This window comes from Amblyomma mixtum, chromosome 3, assembly GCF_055824585.1.
Source record: "Amblyomma mixtum isolate Tamu chromosome 3, ASM5582458v1, whole genome shotgun sequence".
NCBI lineage: Eukaryota > Metazoa > Arthropoda > Arachnida > Ixodida > Ixodidae > Amblyomma > Amblyomma mixtum.
Window position 1 is genome coordinate 44943441 of NC_143014.1, and position 19398 is coordinate 44962838.

At 58.4% G+C, this 19398-nt stretch overlaps 1 protein-coding gene across 5 annotated transcripts in view; it reads left to right on the forward strand.

The window, feature by feature from the left end:
* Positions 1-19398, forward strand: part of LOC149349997 (uncharacterized) — a 140580-nt gene that overhangs the window by 117277 nt on the left and 3905 nt on the right. For 3 of the 5 annotated variants that reach the window (XM_089579009.1, XM_089579010.1, XM_089579008.1), the window contains exons 2-3: positions 6959-7194; positions 17249-17359. In XM_089579009.1, coding sequence (XP_089435135.1) covers positions 7006-7194; positions 17249-17359 — 300 coding nt within the window. In that variant the 5' untranslated portion in view covers positions 6959-7005. Of the gene's footprint in view, positions 1-5643; positions 5826-6831; positions 7195-17248; positions 17360-19398 lie in introns of those variants that run through there. The other 2 variants (XM_089579011.1, XM_089579007.1) reach the window with 2 other exon arrangements.

The following is a 19398-nucleotide window of genomic DNA, read 5'->3' on the forward strand; positions in this document are numbered from 1 at the left end:
TTCTCGTCTTCCGAGGGCTTCAAGCCACCGGACCAACCGCGAGTGCTTCGTTCGACAGCTTTTGTTTCAAGTCGTTGCTTTTGGAATGCAAGATCAATCAATCAATCAATCAATCAATCAATCAATCAATCAATCAATCAATCAATCAATCAATCAATCAATGTTTAATGACATAAGATAGGTACATGTTTGTTTTTATACAGGTGGGGCACGAGTTGTGGAAGGAGTCTTTTGATTGGATTTTTGTGTATTTTAATGATGAATTAACCACATAATTAACGCATTAGTCAGAAACTCTAGAATGAGCCAGCGGCTCGAGTTTTCTCTCTTTCTCAGACTGTCTTTGGTAATGGCTCATCGCATTCATATTCGTTGTTTGTGAGAAGATTGACTCCCATTCAGATGACTATAATCGTACAGTCAGGTCTACGTGTAATCAATAAGAAAGATAGAAAGTGGAGTCCTTTTGGCTAAGACAATTTTTTCAACCTGTGCATGCGTTAGAACGGTATCGGTAGTCGGAAGATTGAAGCTCAAACCCCAGGTTTTTTTATTCACTCGTTGATTTCCACGAATTTTTATCGCGCATATGATAAGATTTGATAAAACTGAGACTTAAACTAATGTCGGCCTGCCTAAATAGGAGAACTACGTCATGCAAGGCAAGCGGAAGGAGGAACTATAGTATAGGCGTTGCTGGGCAACTGCATCTCTGTGGTTAAGATATCCCTTTGACTAACCTGGCCAAGGGTTCGCGTCAGACAAAGGAGCTCGGACGGAGGATTGAGTGGAGGGTGTAGCATGCGCACCAGTTGCCAGAGGTGGCACCCGGACTTGGAGGCTCGCTTTCTTCTCGGGCCTCCCTGTCTGGACGAGATGGGCACCGCGGAGGAGACCGCTCGCTGGAGGGTGGACTGGGCCGACAATAACAGCGAGACCGCACGCACGATGAGAACGCGGAAGGATGGATGTGCGGCGGCCACTTAGGCTGAGACGGCGACGTCCCACGGCGCACCGTAAAGGGACGACCGCACTAACGAGCGCGCCCGCGGGAGCTCGGCGTGCGTGCGCGGAAGCCCTGTACTTTTCGCAGTCGCCGCGAAAGGGTTGGCCGCCGCAGACACCTCCGCCGCAGCAGGGGCCGATTAGCGGGGCCCGGCAACGAGCGCGCGGCGGCGACTGGTTCCCCGCGCCGCCGACGGCATTAGGCGCCAAATTAGACTGCGTGGGTCGGGGCTCCGATTCGCGGGGCCGATAAGCGCCGAAAGCGCCCGCCTCTTCTTCCAGGGGCCGCCGTGGGAAACGCGCGGTTCCGGCCCAGACTCGCCGCGCGGAGGACCCGACCTGGCCGGCTGTCTTGCGTAGAGGGAGAAAACGGATATAACGAAACAGTCGTCCTCCGGCGTATTAAGACGGCAGCTACTCAACCTGCTGCCCCACCCTCGCCACCCAGAGCTCGCCTAAGACGACACGTGTTGACTGCGCAGCACCAGGAGAAGCGCCGCAGGCACTGAACCCATGCATTTGCGGGCGCACCGTCGAGAGGCGCTTTATTAAAAGCGTTTAGGGGCGGCTAAACGCGCTCAATCACGACGTTCATTTCGCACTGAGCGTGCGCTCGCCGGGGAGATAGCGAGAGGGGGGACGCGTCACGACCGCCGCGCGTGAAACCGCTCGGCGATTCATGCCCTTCTCCGGCGGCTACTCACTTTACGCACGTCCCCCCCCCCCCCCCCCCCCCCCCCCCCCCCCACCCCCCCCCCCCCCCCCCCCCCCCCCTCCCAGTCAGTTGGCTCGTGGCTCACGTGCGGCGGCTTCATCGGCGAGGTCCCCGTATCGTTTCGCGTTCGGAACGTTTAGTAGGCTTTGCAAACCGATGAGCTGCTGCACGCGCAAACGTGGCATTAGCGAAGGGGAACGCTACGGAATGATGGTACTCGGAACTCTGTTCCGCGCGATAACGTCGATCGAACCGCTTGTACATGAGTTAACCAGCTAGTCATCGTGGTTGTATTTCTTTTTGAAGACACTGACTCTAAGGTTGCTCGAATACTCTGGCAACCATAGATGTCTTTATCTGGTCGAGGACGATATCCTGCAGGGTATTCAGCTTGGCAGTCCGGTTGCGCTCGTTTTTCCTCTGGCTGAAGCAACTAACCTGGAGCGACTTCATCATCGCCGCACGTTTCTTTGCGCTGTAAGAAGCGGGAAGTGATACGGTATCCCAGGGAGCTCGGATGGCTTCGTGCTACGCGCAAGATCAAAGCGAGCAGGCTTGAAATGGCCATTCGCCAATGCCTCTTCGGGATGTAATGACGGAGTAAGCGTGGAACGGGCAGTGTGTTGATACGAGCTGGGCATGCTTCATCAAAGTATTCAAGTGGACCAGTAGCTTATGAAACGCAGCGTGCGAATTGTTTTTGTAGTGATTGATGAGGTGAATCTCGAAGTGAGCGCGTCTCTTGTTGACTTTAAGAAGAGCAAGAAATGGCACGATGGGCTGTCCGTTAATGACTCGGACAACACGGGGCACCGAGACACGCACGCTGTGCTCCAACAATGCAGTGGCCGCCACGTATGGGCGAAGCGACGAGCGCGGGGCCCGCCAGCCGCGAACTGTAGGCGTGGTCACATGCACCCGAGATCTCGTGCCGATAACCGCGCTGACGTGAGGTGCGGGCATGCGCTCGCGACGCGAAAGAAACGTTCGGCCCCCCTCGGTTCGGTCAACCAACGCTGGGCGCGAAGGCCGCGCGCTGCTCCCGTTGTGCCTAATTGCAGCGCTTCGAAACTGCGCGCCCGTCTCGCTAGCCGCGCCAAAGATATATGGCTCCAATCATTCTCTCGATCGTCACGGCTCCCAAACGAGCCGCTCCTTACCGGCCGCGCCACTGCTGGCGCGTGCTGCGCTCCGATTTTTTTTTCTCCCTCCCATTATTCGCTTTTTGATTCTGCAATCCGGTCTCGCCAAAGCCACGAGGGATAGAACTGAGTGAGTACGCCACCGTGGAAGGCCTTATCTATGCAAAGAGGCGGGCCCTGCTGGGCGCGCGCGGGTCAGGGCGAGGAATTCGGTTGTGAATACGAGCCTATTGCGAAGCGCGGCCAGGAGGGGAGGAAAATAGCGAATGGGAAAGCAATTACCCGGTCCTTCTGCGTTTGTCATCGCTCTCTGGTTTCGATTACTCCTCCTTAACCCGCACCCTCTTATGTGTTTTTCCTTCCACGCCTCCGTACCAAGGCTGACCTGTGAAACTCATTTCACCTGTTCGGCTATTCAGAGCTACTGAGTGACCGTGAAAAGCGTTCCCTCCGCTACACTGACAAGTGCAGAGCTTCATTCGACCTCTGCAGCTACGCATTCTCGCAGAGAATAGGAACCCTTTTATCATGCTATCTGCAAAGCTCTGTCGATCCGCTTCGCCCAAGCAGCGCTCTTGACTTGGCGCAGAGGACCAGGTGGCTAAATACCAGTCCTGATTATATTCAAACTCGATACAGTGTGCTTCATCGCGCATTTATTTGAGAGGCTTTAACCGTTTCAAGTTTTCTCAAAACAATTTATCACCTTCCGGAATTTTAAAGAGTACAAAGTTTGGATTCAGGTGGTCTGGTAAGCGATGCGCAAAGATTAGGGTTACGCAATTACAGCGCACTTTCAAATGAGGAGTCTGGCCGACCTGGTGATGACGGTCCGTTTCCTGGCGTCTCCTAACGCATGTCGAAAGGTGTTGCGTTCCGTTAACCTCATTGTTATCGTAGAAAAAAAACTTGCTGCTTTTCCCACACCTCAGTCATGGCACGTGCGCTAAGCGATCTAGTCACCCAATTCGGCCGGCAGACGCGTCGGCAAGCGAAAGCAACGACCTCATTATGGCGGCGCTATGGGCTCTGAGCGCGCTGTCCCGCGAGCGGAAGGAGCCTTTCGCCACGTCGCTATTGTGCGTAGCGGGTTCCCTCTGCCCACCCGCATACGAGCAGCGGTTCGACCCAGAAGGCAAGCTTAGTCAGCGCGCCCAGTGAGCCGTGGCGGGCAGAGGCGGCGCGAGTGGCGAAAAAGAAAGCGCGCACAGCTGAGAAGAGGTGTGTCGAGACGGGCGCCTCTGGCGTACGAGGAGGAGGCTGCCCGAGGGCCAAAAATAAACCGAGCGCGTACATCCCGGATCGGACTTCTTTTGTGGCATTGCGTGTGACGCAACGCGCGCGGGGAAACACACAGCGCTAACTTTCCGATCCGAAAGGCGACCTTCGTCGCTGGGTGCGCCGGCCGGTCGCCAATTAGCGGTGTCACGTTGCGGCGCGTGGCCGTCGACCAGCAGGGCTGTTTTGGTCGCTGGGCCAAGGGTCTTTTTCGGGTTCACTGCGTCGGCCCGCGCGCAGCCTTGAACAGCACAGGTGCGCGGAGGGGCATCCACCGCACGGCTCTAAACAGTGGCCTCTCCTCAGCATCGCTGCCCGAAGTTCGGCCCTTTCCCCCTGCAGGCACGCCGTTTGCGAAGCGGGGCTGACCAGGGCGCACAGTTTCTGAACCTGTCGGCGACGCGCTCTTCCTCGTGTCCGTTAAGGAAACCCACGCGACTGGTGCGGCCGCCACTGGCGGAGCGGTGTTTTCCCAGCGCCGTTGCGGTCTGTAAAACTGACGGCATTTCTGAGTACTGTGCCGTCGTCGATTGCACGCGATAAAGCACGAGCAGGGGAGAGGCGCCTTTTGCTGCTGCATTTTCTGCGCTGGTGGCAAAACGACTGATGACCTAATGGAAGTGTCCCCGTCTCGTCTTCGGAGATTCTTTCCTATCCACCAATGCGAGGGAGCTTTACGGCCGCAGAGGGTAGCGCAAAGGTGCTGAGAATTGGCGCTCAAACAATTGGCTGTCATTCCCCAAGCGCCGCTTCCCGATTCGGTGTCCCCTCGGCGACCGCTGCGGCGTCGTCCCTCTTAAGCCATCGCGTGCCATAAATTAGTGACGCCAGGGCCGCCACCGCTTTACGATTGCACGCGACCGGCGGCGGAGGCGCGAGCCGGACGGTGCGCCCGGAGGAGGGAGCTCGCCCCCGCTGCGCCGGTGCCATACGGGAAACGCGCGCCAGCCCGTGGTCCCAATAAATACGCCAGCGGCGGCTTGTCAACGGCCGACCGTCCCAGGGACACCCGGTCAGCACCGCGCTCCCCGCCGATCCCGCGGAATGCCGTTATTTATCGGCACCGGGACCAGGTGTTACAGGCTGGATGCTAAAGCTGTCAGGCCGGCCCATCGGAGGGCCAGACGCCGCCAGGGCCACTTCTCCCGAGGAGGCCGCCGAAGGGGCTGCCCTGTCGGAGACCTCGACCCGCCGCCGCCGCGCACACGCCCAGCGGTCGAGCCCCATTTCTGTCTCTGCCGCGGAGATCAGTGCGAGCCATCTCGGCGGAACTGCGTTGGCCGGACGCTGTTGTCGCGGGCGCTTTCACTGCCGGCCGGTGACGCGCTGATCGATGCCGCGTTCATCTCGGACTGTGAGGAGGCAGTTCCCTCTGCGTTTACACACCGCGCGATGAATGCAGTGTAGTGTGCATACAATTACGGTTACTTTTCTTGTCTGACCTTGTTTATTGTCAAACTGTGTAACAACGGCTCGGCTACACTAGAACTGCAGATAAATTAACGCGCACATTTTTTTTCCCTTGCTGGGGGTGCAGAGTTCACCTTGGTCTGACTGGGTTTCCTTATCCGCACTGCACATGACGCATACGCTGCGTATGGGCATAATGAACCAAGCTGTGTCGAAGCGTTTTTTTTTTCTTTCTGTGTCATCTATACGCATCGGTGGGCTCATGTTTCCAATGCGTGAGTTCGGTGTAGTCTCTATTTTGTCAGCATGCTTTGTTTTGTGTAGTACATAATTTTCAGTTGTTCTAGAGGGCGCAACGAAAAACTTACTCTCTCGTGTATTGGCTAAAGTGTCACTATGTCCCACAGCAAATACCGCTGTGTTAAAATCTACCCTGAATCGAAAAAAAAAAAGACATGGTGCTGGTCAAATATATTCTTGCTTCATACCTATAGTGAGGAGTTGCGAAAGGTGCAAAAAGAAAAGAAACCGAAGAGAAAGAAAAGCGAGGTCGTAGTCTTTTTAAACAGTTTGTACAGCACCTTCGTGCACTCTGCGCACATGTAACCCTTGTTTGGCGGGCGCTTGGGTCATCGTCTCGCTTCTCCTCCGCTCAGGCTACTCATGTCACGCGATTAAGCAATCGTCTCGTCATACACCACAATCGGCCAACGCGGTGGCCGTTCGAGGATCGAACTCACGCACGGAAACATACGAACAGGTTTGTATATCTGGTGGCGGGGACCTGTTGGAAACACAGGCGAGGACGTGCGTCCAAGTCCCACGTTGCAAAATCAGTGTTCGAGGAAGCGGGCCAAAGATGCGGCTCCATCGGTGGCCAATAATACCTCCCGGAACTGGGCGCGCGCGCGCGCGGCGGGGCTTTCCGCGGGACGTCCCGCAGCCACCTGTTGCGCGTCCTGCGCGCGCGGCGGCGCGCGGCCGTCTGCGCGAGCTGTGCCGGCGGCGGCGGCCCGTGCGTGGCGCTGCCGTCGCCAACCTGCGCGCGAGCTCAATGAACACACCTACGGGGAAAAAAGCCCGCTCTTCTTTCGAAGGCTCGCCGCCCACGTGCGGGGCGGGCTCGGCCGGGCGGCGGGCCAATGGGCGGCCGCACCTGCGGGGCCCGGCCAATGACGGCGCCGCGCCCCTACGTCACATCCACATCCGGGGCGGAGGGGAGGGAAAATGGGCCCTTATCTTTTTATGAACAAGTTGCGGGAAACATGCACGCCATTTGTTTGAGATAAGCGTCATGGAAGCATGAAATCGAGAGTAGCGCGTGTCCCCGGGAAGGAGCCATGCTGCGCCGCGCGGCCCTGGCCCAGCTGGGCCCACCACCGACCGGCGTCTGTACTGCTGCCCGCAGATACCAGGACCTGGGTCACAGTGCTCGCCGTGCTGTTCCACTCCACCATGAGTGCGCCCGTGTCGCGGTCCGGAGACAACGACCACCCGCGCTGGGTCAACCCGTGCAACCTGCCCGACGACGCCAGCGGACACTCGGGCCACCTGAGCCGGGAGGCCGTACGCAGCATGCTCGACGCCGTGGCCAACCGCGCCCGGGTCGCCAGCGAGAAGGCCGACGAGGAAAAGCGCAGATTTGTGAGTACCCCGTCCCGCCGACGACGACGACGAGGCGCCCGCGAGCTCCACTCGCGAGCGCCCCGGCGTCCGAAATCGGCTCTCTGGGCGTCCTTCGGCGCACCAGGAGCGTGTCAGCGACCGCCTTGTTTTCATCCCACCAGCGCAGCAGCAGCACCAGAGGCTGGCAGGCCGCCAGAGACCCAGATGCATAAGAGATGATCACTGTGTTCGGGGAATGCCATTAGCGCACCGCATTGGGCTTCGGGGAAGCTGCGCTGCTCAGGGAGGGCAATTACTGGCCGGGAACGTCAGGCCGCTGTCACCGCTGCTGCGCCGTGGAAAGCGAGCGCCTCCTTTTTTAAGCCCGTCGACGTGCGAAGGCGGCGGACGAAAGAAAGGGGGCGTGACGCTAGTGTTGCATGTGCTCGCTCTTCGCGTCTGCGGGTGGAGAGGTTTTAAAGGGCTGTGTTTCGATGGCCGGCCGCTGTGCTGACTGTCAGCATCGTTTCGACCAGGTCACAAATTGCTTGGCACCTGTTCACGAGAGACAGTCACCGAGGGCAGATTCTGCTGTTTCAGTCGAGGGACATCTCAGCCACCTTTCCTCCCCAGGCAGTTTACTGTCGATCAACTGCGCTGAAACTTGCGTCGCGAGCAGTGTCAGTCACGTTTATCACGGCCGTAGTTCAATCAGTGCCAGATCCATTGAAGAAAGCGCGCTTCCTACGTTGTCACGAGTATCAGTAGCACTGATTTTTTTTTCATTCATTCGCCCTGTCCCCCAAATTCTCTGACAAAAGCAAGGTGGAGCACCGAGAAGCTTTCCGCGAGTAATTAGTCCGCGCGATCAAGTATAATGGCGAAGTAGCAGAACTATCCCGTGCGATCAGTTTCCCCGCTGCGTGAAGAGGGTGATCGAGCGTTCCTCTCGCCGGCTTTTCTCTGATCTCGTTATTGCTGGAAGAGGGTGTGCGGTGTGTCGCCTTCTTTACCTCCGGCACTCATGCGATGCGTGCAAGGCTGCACCACGCACGCGTCGAGCGCATCCTTTCGGGCTGGCATCGGCGATTGCCACCGCCGGGGGCTTCCCTGCGATTCGTTCCGCCAAGCTGCAGACATCGGCACGCGCCCCGCACCGCGAGAATCACGGAGCGAGCGACCGTCGCCCCATTGAGCCGAAGAGGGATTTTCGGACGCGCGCGTCAGAAAAAAAAAAAAAAAAAAGCACTCGCTGCGTGTTGCGCACTCTCTCTCCCCTTTTACTCGGAAGTGTCGTGCGCCTCGCCTGCGCGGAGAGTGACGGGGTGACAATCACCGTCGCCAGGTACAGAGGTAACTGAGAGGTTAAGAGCGAGTATGTGTGCACTTTGACGCAAAGGAGGCCTTCTCGAAGTTTTCTCAGTCAAATTAGTGTATTTTATAATTATTCTCAGTTAAGGGCTGTTACAACTGCAAGCCGTTTTCTGCCAGGCAGTCGCGGGCTACCAAGGTGGCGTTGACGAACCTGCAATCTTAATGCGCATCTGCAAGTCGTGCTACTGTTTTAGGTCCATTCTTTTACGGTCGCTCGCCGCTTGCCTCGACAGTGGTGAGCGTAAATAGGAGTATAAATCGCTCGCGCGACGTCCGTGACTCATTCATGTGGATGGTCCTCTGCTCGTAACTACAGCCGGCACAAAAAAATATCTCCTCAGGCGCACATGGTTCGGGAGAGCTTTAAACAGCGTCTGCCATGCGAAGCGGCTTTCTGCTCTTCGAGAAGCTCGCACCGTTCCATCTGCGCCGGTGGTCCCTTTAAGCATGCATACAGTGGTTAGAAACCTTTCGAAGCGGTTCAGTATTGGCCATTAATACGCAGCCCTCTTCGCGAATGCCCCGAAAAGTTACTGGCTTGCTAGGTTGTAAAATAGGGAAATACGTTGTTTTTTTTACCCTGCATGGAGATTCAGAATTCAAACAGCATTGCAAAAGTCTCAAAGCTCTGTCCTAATTGTATTCATGCCGGTCTCAATGTGCGCTGCGCAATTTTGACTGCCTCTTTGTTTTGCATGTGCAGCGTTAAAGTTTAGAAGGGTAAAATATTAATATTCAGCTTAGCAGTGTCGTAAATGCGCTGTTGGGGAGAAACTCTAAACGCCAAGTCATAATCGTCTCATATGTCTAGCATATTTAATTACACGGTCTCCTCTATTCCTGAGGTTTTGCCAGTAGAAGCAGTGTGGAGTTTCATGTCGATGCATAAGCTAAGGAAGGGTTGTAAACGCGCGCAGTTCAAATCATTTCTCGACCCAACCTGTGCGATGTACCACCGTCGGTTCTTTAGAAAAGTATGTAGTGCCGACGATGTTCGAGAAACACCCGACGGGAAGGAGCCTCCAGTTCCGCTCTCGCAGACGACAGCAGGAAGGGGACACGCCTGGAAAACAGTCGTTTTCCGCAGAGAGTGAAGGAGCAGTTTGCGGGAAGGGGCATACCGGAATCGTTCCCGACTTCCGTGCGCCCCAGTGTCGCGTTGCCCCCGCGGCGGCCGGGTCGGTAATCGCGCCGGAGAGAACCTCAGGTCGTCGACGCGCAGTGCGGCAACCGGGCCCACCACAGGCGCGGAAGAGCCCCGAAGGGGTCGTTTGCGAAACGCGCCGGGTGCAAGAACCATAACACTTCCTTTCTGGATGTCGTCCAAAATTGCCGCCATTGACCGGCTTGGCACGCGAGCAGCGTTGAACGGGCGCCCAGCACCGGGTCAGCCGCGTTGGCGTGGCGCTCTCTGCCATTCACCTCGCGCGCCACCAGAACCGTGGCCAAATATAGCCGTTGTACGCACAATGCGCACGGGACGCCGTGTTTACTGCGGGCCTTCCGAGGTCGCTAGCACCGCGGCCCGCTGGCTTCCGCGCCGAAGCCCCAGGCGCGGACTCCGCGCGACAACAGCGGCGGCTTTGTCGACGCCTCAATGGGGCGCGGGAATCTGCTCAAGGCGAGCGGAGCACGCGCGCTCAAGGGCCCCGCTGCTGCGCGAGCACGCGTTGGCCCCGCCATTTTGTTTTCGTGCGCGGGCTTGTTTTGCCGCCCATTTTGTGCTCTCTGTCGTCTGACAAAGCCAACAATGAGATCGTGACTTGTAGTAAAAACACGCGTGGGCGGCCTAGAATAAACGCCACTGCTTCCTTTCTCGCGCTGGGCGTCTCAATCCGGCGCTGCCCTGAGCGTTGACGAAGTCGCAGTTCTGCCCTTGGCGTCGGTGAACTTGGCGCTTTTCTTTGGAGGCTGCCTCGCTCTGCCCACGCGCGTCTGCTGCAGCTGCCACTGCAGGGCCCCTCTTTTACGAACCGTTTTGTACCAGGCGTTGACCACTAAAAATACCCTAAAACATCGAGAAGACGCCGGCCGTTGCGCGTCTCTGAGCGCAATCTGAAGGGACAGGGGCCACTGTAGAGTTTTCTTGTCCACATATGTTCCACCTGTGACGACTCCGAGCTGCATCAGTCAAGCGTCGTCGGCAAACAGTGCACTGTCGGTGCATTTGCGACAGGCGTGCAAAGAGTTGCTCTGTCTCCGCAGAAGTTGACTTGAGTCTCCCCTACCCCCGGAGGGCAGGGGCGATTCCCCGCGTCTCGCAAGGCAGTAATCCTCTCAGCGCACCCGTGCGCCCTCAATGGGCGCAGTGCAGCCCTCCAACGAGACAGTAAAGCGTCTCGGGCGCGCGCATAAAAAAGGGGGCCGAAGAGAAAGCGCCGCTCAAGGACTCTGTCGCTAATCCTCGCGGTGACGTGCGCCGCGAGTGATTTTGAGGAATTTTAACGACCATGTTCGAGGCGCGAACGACAAAGCGCCAGATCGCACCGGTGGTCGGTCGAACGGAGGCTTTTCCGCCTTGTTTGTGAACGCGTCGGCCTAGGCGAGGGGCGGGCGCGACTCCGCACCATTCAGAGGCTCGTTAAAGCGCGCTATAAAAACGAGCTTGAGGCCTCTCTTCGTTCTCGGCTGAACACTGGCTGGGCGCGCGCTGCTGTTTATCGCCTCCCCTCCTCTTGTTCGCCGTTTAAACTTTCAAATCGGCCTCGCGGCTGGAACGTCCGCAGTCTGCAGGCCATTTATATTGTTTCTTCCCGACTCTATCGGCGACGCAGATCTGACTGGAGAGCACAACTTGGATACAAGTCGGCGAACACCCTTACGCGGGGCAACAATCTGAGGCCATGATCGGGCGCTCCTGCGGCACAAATTCTGGAAGATAGTCCGGCCGCAATCTTCCCATGTACCCGCACATGTGCTGTCTCCCCGGCGCTGTCATTTTTTGTTTTTTTTAGCGGAGAGCCTGCGCTCGTTGTTCAGTTTCAGTCGCGAGCAGGAACGGGTTAGGCGGGAAGCGTCGCGCCCCACGGGGCAGGCGAGCGTCGCCCCGTGGGTCGCGAGTTCGCCCGCGCACCGGTGCGAGCGCTCTGTCTGGATGCGACAATGGTGCGGGTTCGAACGCCTCTGCCGGCGGCTTTTGACCGCGGGAGACGGCGACAATCGGCGGAAGGGACCTCGTCAAACGTTGCCGCCTTCCGTGCGGCGAAAGCTAGTGCCCTCAAGTCCACGGGTTCGTTTCAGCTCATACGGTTGGCGGCGCCATTCGCTTACACGAAAGTTGCGGCTGTCGGGCATACAGAGTGAATTCCCTCTTGCAGGCAAAAATGAAACTGCGCTCTGACGGGACGGATTACTCGCTGTGCGGTACTCGTTCCCGAGTCCTATCGCTGTTTTTCCCAGCTATGATGCACCTCTCGCCCAAGGTAGGAGCCTATCGCCGGCATGTGCCAGGCTTGCCTTGGCACCGGCAGCCTGACTCATGCCGGGAGAGGAGAAAAGTCTCCGGCGGCGCGCGTGATTTGGGAGACGAAAAGAAACAATGAGCGACGGCGCGTAACTCCTCCAGGCTTAGTCGTAACCCACTTTCATTCAAAGTGGACGCAGTCAAGGTCAACGCCCTTGCGCGGCGCGTTTCGAATCGACCCGGTCGCCCTTGGGGGGAGCGGCGGGTCCGCGTGGTTGGAAACTTGGAGCGCGGACACATAACCCGTGCCGCCTCCGGGCTGTGTGCGCTCGTTGACGTCCAGCACCGATTTCGGTCGATCGTGACGCGTTTTCCATTAGAGCGCGTCGCGAAGCTGCCGCCGTTGCCCGAGGGCTGGCGACTCTCTCGGTGACGCGTTCGGATATCGAAAGTGCTCGCTCGAAATTTCCCGGACAGCGCTTGCCCTTCGTCTTGCTCCTGCGCGTGGCTGAGGCTGACCGGCAACGAAGCCAGCTTCGGGGATTTCTAAAATAGGTAACCGCGTGCAGGCCCGAGAGGGGAGGGAAAGCGCTCGTTGCTTTGCAGCATCGTCTGGCATAGGCTCGCGTTAGCACCCAGGGCTTTCTCACCCCCGTAACCATTCTTGTTTTCACCGAGTGGCGCCGCAGTTGTCTTCGGGCAATAACTGCGGTGAGGCACTTGGTAGCTGCCGGTGGGGAGTGCTGTGGAGGCGAGAAGAGCCAGCTTTGTCGTCTGTAGCGTGTAATCAGTCGTCTCCGCCGCAATGCGTGTTGTTTTCTGATCCGTGGTAATCGTTCTCGGTTGTCGGGTGTACTATGTCGAGCCTCTCATTATGCATGCAGAGGTTTGGTCCGCTGTTTCTCAGGCCGTTGCCACATCTGGCAACGTAAACAGCCGAATGGGCTATGTATGCAGTTTCTGCGTAGAACGCTGCTTACAGCGTCGGGCAATCCAGCTTTCTTCGGGGCGGGGGGGGGGGGGGGGGGGGGGGGGGGTTCTCGGTTAGGCGCTGATGCTTGAAGGCAGGTCATTGTCAGACGTTCGAATCTAAAGCGTCCAGAGGACAGATTCGCTTACGGTGTACGCGATTTCTCGTCCGTTCGGCAGTAACGACAGCCGTTTCTGTCCGGAGACGACCCTTGGTCAGCGAAAAGTCAAGAGCTAGGTGTTAGCCCCCGTCAGCAAAAAGACTGCGACAGACACTCTTTTTAGCCTGCGTTATTTCAGTTATTCCCTGTATCTATCTGGAGACGTTCGCAGCGCTGCCGAGCAACCACTCTGATCCTGCGCTTCGGGATCCCTTTTACCCGTCGGCACACGAGTGTCGCTGACTGCCGGGCACAGGGGGCGCGGTGAGCAGCAGCAGGGCTGGTCGTCCACCCACGGACTTTCCAGGAGCGGGCCCACGCTGTCGGGCAAGCACCGGCACGTTAACCCCGGGCTCTTGCGGGGCAGGCGGATGCTTCGCGTGAGCCTTCCGGCGGCGCCCCGCGCAATGGCGTGGGAGCCGAGGCTTGGCCCCGCCGGCAGAAACACCGGCGCCGCGTCACGCGCTCGCACACACCCTGGACGCGATTAAGCGGAATCGCGCGACGGTTGCTCGGAAGAGGACGATCGCAGCAACGAGCCGCGCGGCTCCTTCCCCGGCGACGATCGGATCCGCGTCGGAGCAGGAAGCGTGGTGGCGTAAAGTCGGCGCCTACCAATGCTGTCGTAGGATCGGCGCATGTGAGCTGATCGGCGCGCATTTGCTCTCGTGCCACCGGCTCTGCGGGAAATGCCGTCCTCTCAGAACGCAGCTCTCCTCGCGAGCGCTTGGCGCCAATGCGCGCGGGTACTGGAGAGTTTCGCCCGTTGGCCGCCGGAACCTAGCGTACAACGCTCCTGGGTAGGGTCGCACGTCTCGCCGCAGGAGGAGACAGTCACTGTGACGAAGCGAGCGACGGGCCGCGTGTCCCCCCAGCTGGCGTGCGTGATCTTCCGCATGAACGGTCCGAGAGACGACTGTGCGTCGCGCGTGGGGGCAGGCACGAAATGGGCGCCTTTATGCAAATACGTCACGTTCACCGCTCAAAGGCGCACCGCGCCAGACGCGGTCGCGCGGCGTCGAGCTACCCGTCTTCCATGCCGTCACGTCTGGAGCACGGGAACGACCTGGGCGCGCCCCGCATAAGATGCATGCGCGGAACACTGCTCTTCCAGGAGTTGGGCGCAAGGCCGCGCGCGGTTCACGGGCGGCTTCCTGTAGTGAGGAGCGCGGCCTTCGGGAGGATTTCGCGCCCGCTGCTCGCGCCGTTGTGCGAGGAGGGTGGCTTTCGAATCCGCTCTGGTTCGTCTGGAAACTGCGCGTGCCTGTGATGTCTGGGCGGACGAATACCGACTAACACGGAGCATTAGGCTCGTTGTTGTTGGAAATGGACATCGCGTACATCCGTGCAGGACCCGCAGCAAGTCTCACCCACTGACCTGTCTTTGTTCGTGTACTTAGCTGTACTTGCCGCGTGCAACGCACCGAGCTACCGTCTTCGGGAACGTGGAGAGGGCGCAGGGGCGCGCGCGAGAGGACACTGTGGTAACAAAGCGGCGACGGCGAGCAGCCGCGAATGTTTTGCTTCCGCGGAGCGTAGAAAGCGTCTGTAACCATTGTGCGTCCCCCGGAAAGTGAGACGCAGGTGTTCGCTTGTCACCGTGCGGATCAGCCGATGAGGTCATACTCTCATTAAACTCCTTCAGGTGTGACAGCGTGCGCGCACGCTTCGGTGCGCGCGTTCCTCACCGCCCTGACGCATGCATCGACTCCCGCCCCAGTCACCGCGGCGCCTTTTGTCACCACGAATAGCCGCTGCTCGGAGGAAAATCATTAACGGCTTTGTGAGCGCCAGTCGAGGCGATGAGGTAAAATATTGAGAGAGGCCTTCGCGCTGGTTCACCGGATTAACTTTATCCATGCTCTGCCGGAAGCTTCGTTTTTCCGGTTACCCGGTTTTATGCCTACTAGCTCGAAGTGGAGAAGCGACAGCCAAAATAATACAGCGCCGTGCTGGCTAGGTCTTCGCTCATGCGTCGTTTGGCGAACGAAGTTGCTGCGCGGACGCTGGCACCGTTTTGCTCTACCTGAAGCTGGACAGTGAAATGGGCAAAGTTCGCGATCAATAGCTGGACCACGCTTCTCCCCAGGAAAACAATCCTTTGTTCGTTTAGCGAAATAAAGAGGGAGTGCACATTTAAAATATCGCTGCAGTCGCCGATATAGTAGAATCACCTCTGTTTCCACGCGGTATGCGTGTCTGTTCAGTGAAAATGTAAAAAAAAAAAAAATTGGAGGAGACACTTAAGCTCTACCTGAAGGGTATGGCGCGGTAGCGATAATGGGTTAATGGACAATATATGCGGAGTTGGTCATTCTCTACTTAGCATTCTTAGATCCCTGGCAGTCCTCACACCACTCCTGGCGCAGCGGTTAAGCGGGAGTACCTGCCCAGCGATGGCAGGTACTCCCAGCGGTGGGCCTTGTGCGACCCAGGTTGCTCCTCCCGAACAACCTCTCGCGGCCAATCATCAATATAACTTCCATCTGCCACGGTGGTCACTTTGCTCACAATCTGGCGGTCAGGTTCTGATGACGTCACAAGGTCACGTGACCCGGATGGCCCACCTGGGTTGCTTCTCCGGCGATTTTTCGCTCACAACGCCGACGACACCGGATTTTCTGCAGAACTGGCGCCTTAACGCTGTCTCGTTAAGAAGTGCCACCATTGCCTAGCGCTCCTGAAACAGTTCGACTCGCTTCGCAAACAGCTCAGAAACCACGGTGAAAAAAAAAGAATAACAGTCGCGCGAGAGGCAGCGACGTCACGCCAGTCGCGATGCTGGCGGCGAACGCTCGCCTGCGAGTGAGCGCTGGGCCGCCCCCAGCAGCAGTTAGTTGCACGTGTCCCTCTAGGTGGTCCTCCACCCTGCGACGACGTAAATCGTCGTTAACAATCGGGCCGCGAGGAATCGGCCAGCTCGCCGCGGACGAAGCTGCTTAGCATCCGCCGTGCACAGCTCTCGAGTGGCGCGTTTAGCCAGATCGTATATTTTTAGGCCACAAGGCGCGCTTGTTGTGGATTCACGGGCTTTGCCTCGGGCCAGCGTTTCGTCACCGCCGTCCGATGGGTACAGCGGCGCTTCGCTTGACTGGCCGTTGGACAAGGGCAGCGTCTCTGGATGGTGGAGGGCGCATGCTTCTAGTCCCGATTCTCTTGCTCGCGCGGTGCGCCTTAGCTGACGAACCGCTGCATTCAAAGCGAGGAAACAAACTCAGAACAATGCCTGTAGCAAGCTGAGCAGTACTACACGCAAGAAACAACGTTTCGCTGCGGTGAAGGTTTTTCGAATCTATTATTTTTGTGCACTTTTGTGCAAGCCCCCGCCGTTTCAGTATCAGGCGTGAACCTGTGCTCTAGACAACGGCATAAAGGCCGCGAATGATGTGGGAATTGTTCTATGCTACTTTTACAGTTCTAAACGCGCGCACAACAGAGTAGCCGTGCTTGTCGGTGTTAGCAGACGCCAAAGAACAGCTCTTAAAGACGGGCTTTATTAGCGATTCCGGCTGGAAAGGCCCCTGTTGAACGCGCGGGAGCCGACCACGTCAGGGGGGAGGGGGTGGGAAGCAGCCGCCGTCTGAAGAGCGCTCGCCTTTCGGGGCGCTCTGTCTTAACGGCTCTGCGCCAGCTGACCTTGGGTGTCGGCACGCAAACATGGTTTGCTGCAGTTTAGAGACGCGGGGAACAGCGCAGCACACCCGAGACGGGAGCCGCGCGGGCCCCAGCAATGGCATTCCAAATATTCAATTCACATTCTTTCCCCGTTGGAAAAGCAAGAGCTTGGCTCCGCTGGCACAAAAAGCGGAAAGGTGGTGGGGAGGAGGAGGTGACAGTTCAACCATGCAGCAGCCGAGCCAACCCATCCCTGTAATTAGCAGGGCTCGCTTCATCGGTGGCGGGTTCCCCGACAAGCGTTGCCCTGCACTGGAGATCACGCACAGTAAAGCGCAATGCGTGCGTGCGTACAGGCAGCAACAGGTGCCCCGCTCGGGCTGACTCCCCCTCTCCATCCGCTTCAAGCCGCCCCCCCTCCCGACCTCTCTGCTTCGGCGCCCTCCTTTCCCCAAGCCGCCCAGCGAGCGCTTTCCTGTCTGCTGCGCTTGCAATCAGCCGCTGAGGGAAGTTCCGGATTTGTTCCCGACTAACCGCCCGCCTGTTGCCCTTTTCTTTTCTCCTGGTGCAGGTAGAGGGGACCTTCTCGGACTCAGAGTTCGAGGTCTCGGTGGCCACCTACAACCTGCCGTGGCTGCCCAATATGACAACGCCGTCCGAAGAGCACTTCAAGTCCATGACAGTGAGTATGCGCTTATGTTCTGGGCATGCCCCTTACTAAGCTGGCTTCGCAAGGCATGCCGCCGCGTGGGCAGTCAAGGAAGTGGAGGATCATGCATACGGGCGCATATCTGCCTCTGCCCCAGTTTTGTCCCACTACCTGTTATTCCTTTTTTTTTTCTGCGCATATTTTTAGTTGCCGCGTGTCTGCTCTCTTCTGCAGTCACAGCTGAGCGAACAAACGCATGATGGGTGACGCAGGGCGTTGATTTTTCGGCCGGCGGTGAACACATCAGCTCCTCCCCAACACGATACAGAGTTCGGTAGGCTTTTATCCGTGCCCGTGTTCCGTCGCCTGTCCGCGACTCGTCCCTTGGCTCGTGTAGAATCAGACACTCCGGAAGGAATGGCTCGGGAAGGCCTCTCGGAGCGCCGGCGAACAAAAGGCGGCCCAAGGGGCTCTCGCGTCACGAGTGGCGCCTTGGCCAGAACTGGTTCAGCTCCCGCGGACAGGTGCTCGCCCGTCGCCTTTTGTCTACCAAGAGGTCCGCGGCGTCTCCCGCGGGCCACTCCAGGCCCGGCACTTGTGCCGAGGGCTTTGCCGGGTCCCCGGGCATACAAAGGGAATCCGCGGCGCTCCGCTGTGTTTCGGCGGCACGGCCACTGACCCTGCGGCCTCGCGGTGGTCTTGGACATCGCACCTAATTGAACGCTCCTCTGCACAGTGCCGCTAACGGCGCGAGGAGTCAGGGGAAGATGAGCACCCTGTCGGGCGTGCTACAGTGGCTGGATGTGAACGTTGGGCAGCCCCGCTCGCGGGGAGTCCCTAATAGGCGACGGGGAGACGCTCTGAATAGCCCCACCGAGGGGCCTCGGTGTACGCGCCGAGAACAAGACATCGCTCGGCTATCACGGCGTTGACACCAGGGCCCGCCGAGGGAGGCCGCGGCGATCAGCAGAGATAAAGTGTGCAGATAGGCTGCGCGGAAAGCGCACAGGGCCCACGCGGCGTTTTTTCCCACGCTTGGGAGGCCGTGGGTGCCCCGAGGCGGTCATCCGGGCCGGAACAATGGGCCGGAATGTGGGCCCCGTTTTGTTCCTTGGACCCCCGGGGCCACCCCGCGCAGCGCGCCCCGGGTGGCCCCGACTTTTATGTCTCCCGAGGCTGTCGCCGAAAGGTCCAAAAGTTGGAAACCGCTGTTCCTAGGCTGGACTCGTTAGTCCCAAGCACTCGCCGCCATTCCTAGTTTCATAGTTTTGGCGCGTTGTTTCGTTCTCGGACTTGGTCGCAGGGCGAGTCGTCGCTTCATGATTTGAGCAGCAGCGCATCGCTGTCCTTAGCCACTGTGCCCCGCGGAGGCCTTGTCTCCGTGAATTATGGTGCGGCAGCCGCGGCTGTTTAATTCGAACGCGGCTCTTTAACGCCGCCGCGCCCGTTCGCCTCCGCTGCTGGAAGAGCGGCGGCAGCAGGCGAGGACACTGTCGGCGGCAGGTGACGTCCGCCGAGGGGGCTGCCCGGTTTGCCCGAGACGCTGGCCGCTTGGAGAGCGTCCAAGCAGACGCTCGCGGCACCATCTCAAGGGACCCTCGGCCAGCCGGGGCCTCGCTTTGAAAGACAGTGGCCCAGATTTATCGTCCTATACGTTACGGCCTGGGTGTTGTTGTACAGCCGGCCGTATTTCAAGCGTATACCACTACGTCCCCGTTTATCCCCTTACCAAATCAGATTAGGGGGACCAGAGCGTCTGCGGCTGGCGGCTGCGGAATAGCAGCAACATGTGGCTAATTCGAGACGCGAGATTCATAAATCGCCGACATCCTGCCCTACGAGCGACCCCCGCTTAACGAGCCACATTCATTCCCCATCGGTCCCGGCACCTTTGTTTTGCTGACAATTTCCCACCTTCGCCAGTGCGTTAAAAAGCCGAGCAAAGCGGACGTTGAGCGCCTTTGACAGCTACGTGAATCCGCTTCTAGCCTGTCACTGACAATTGTTTTTGTGTAGTGTTATGCGGCGGCACTTGCCTTACATGTGAGCGAGTCGGCCCAAGTGCATTGTCT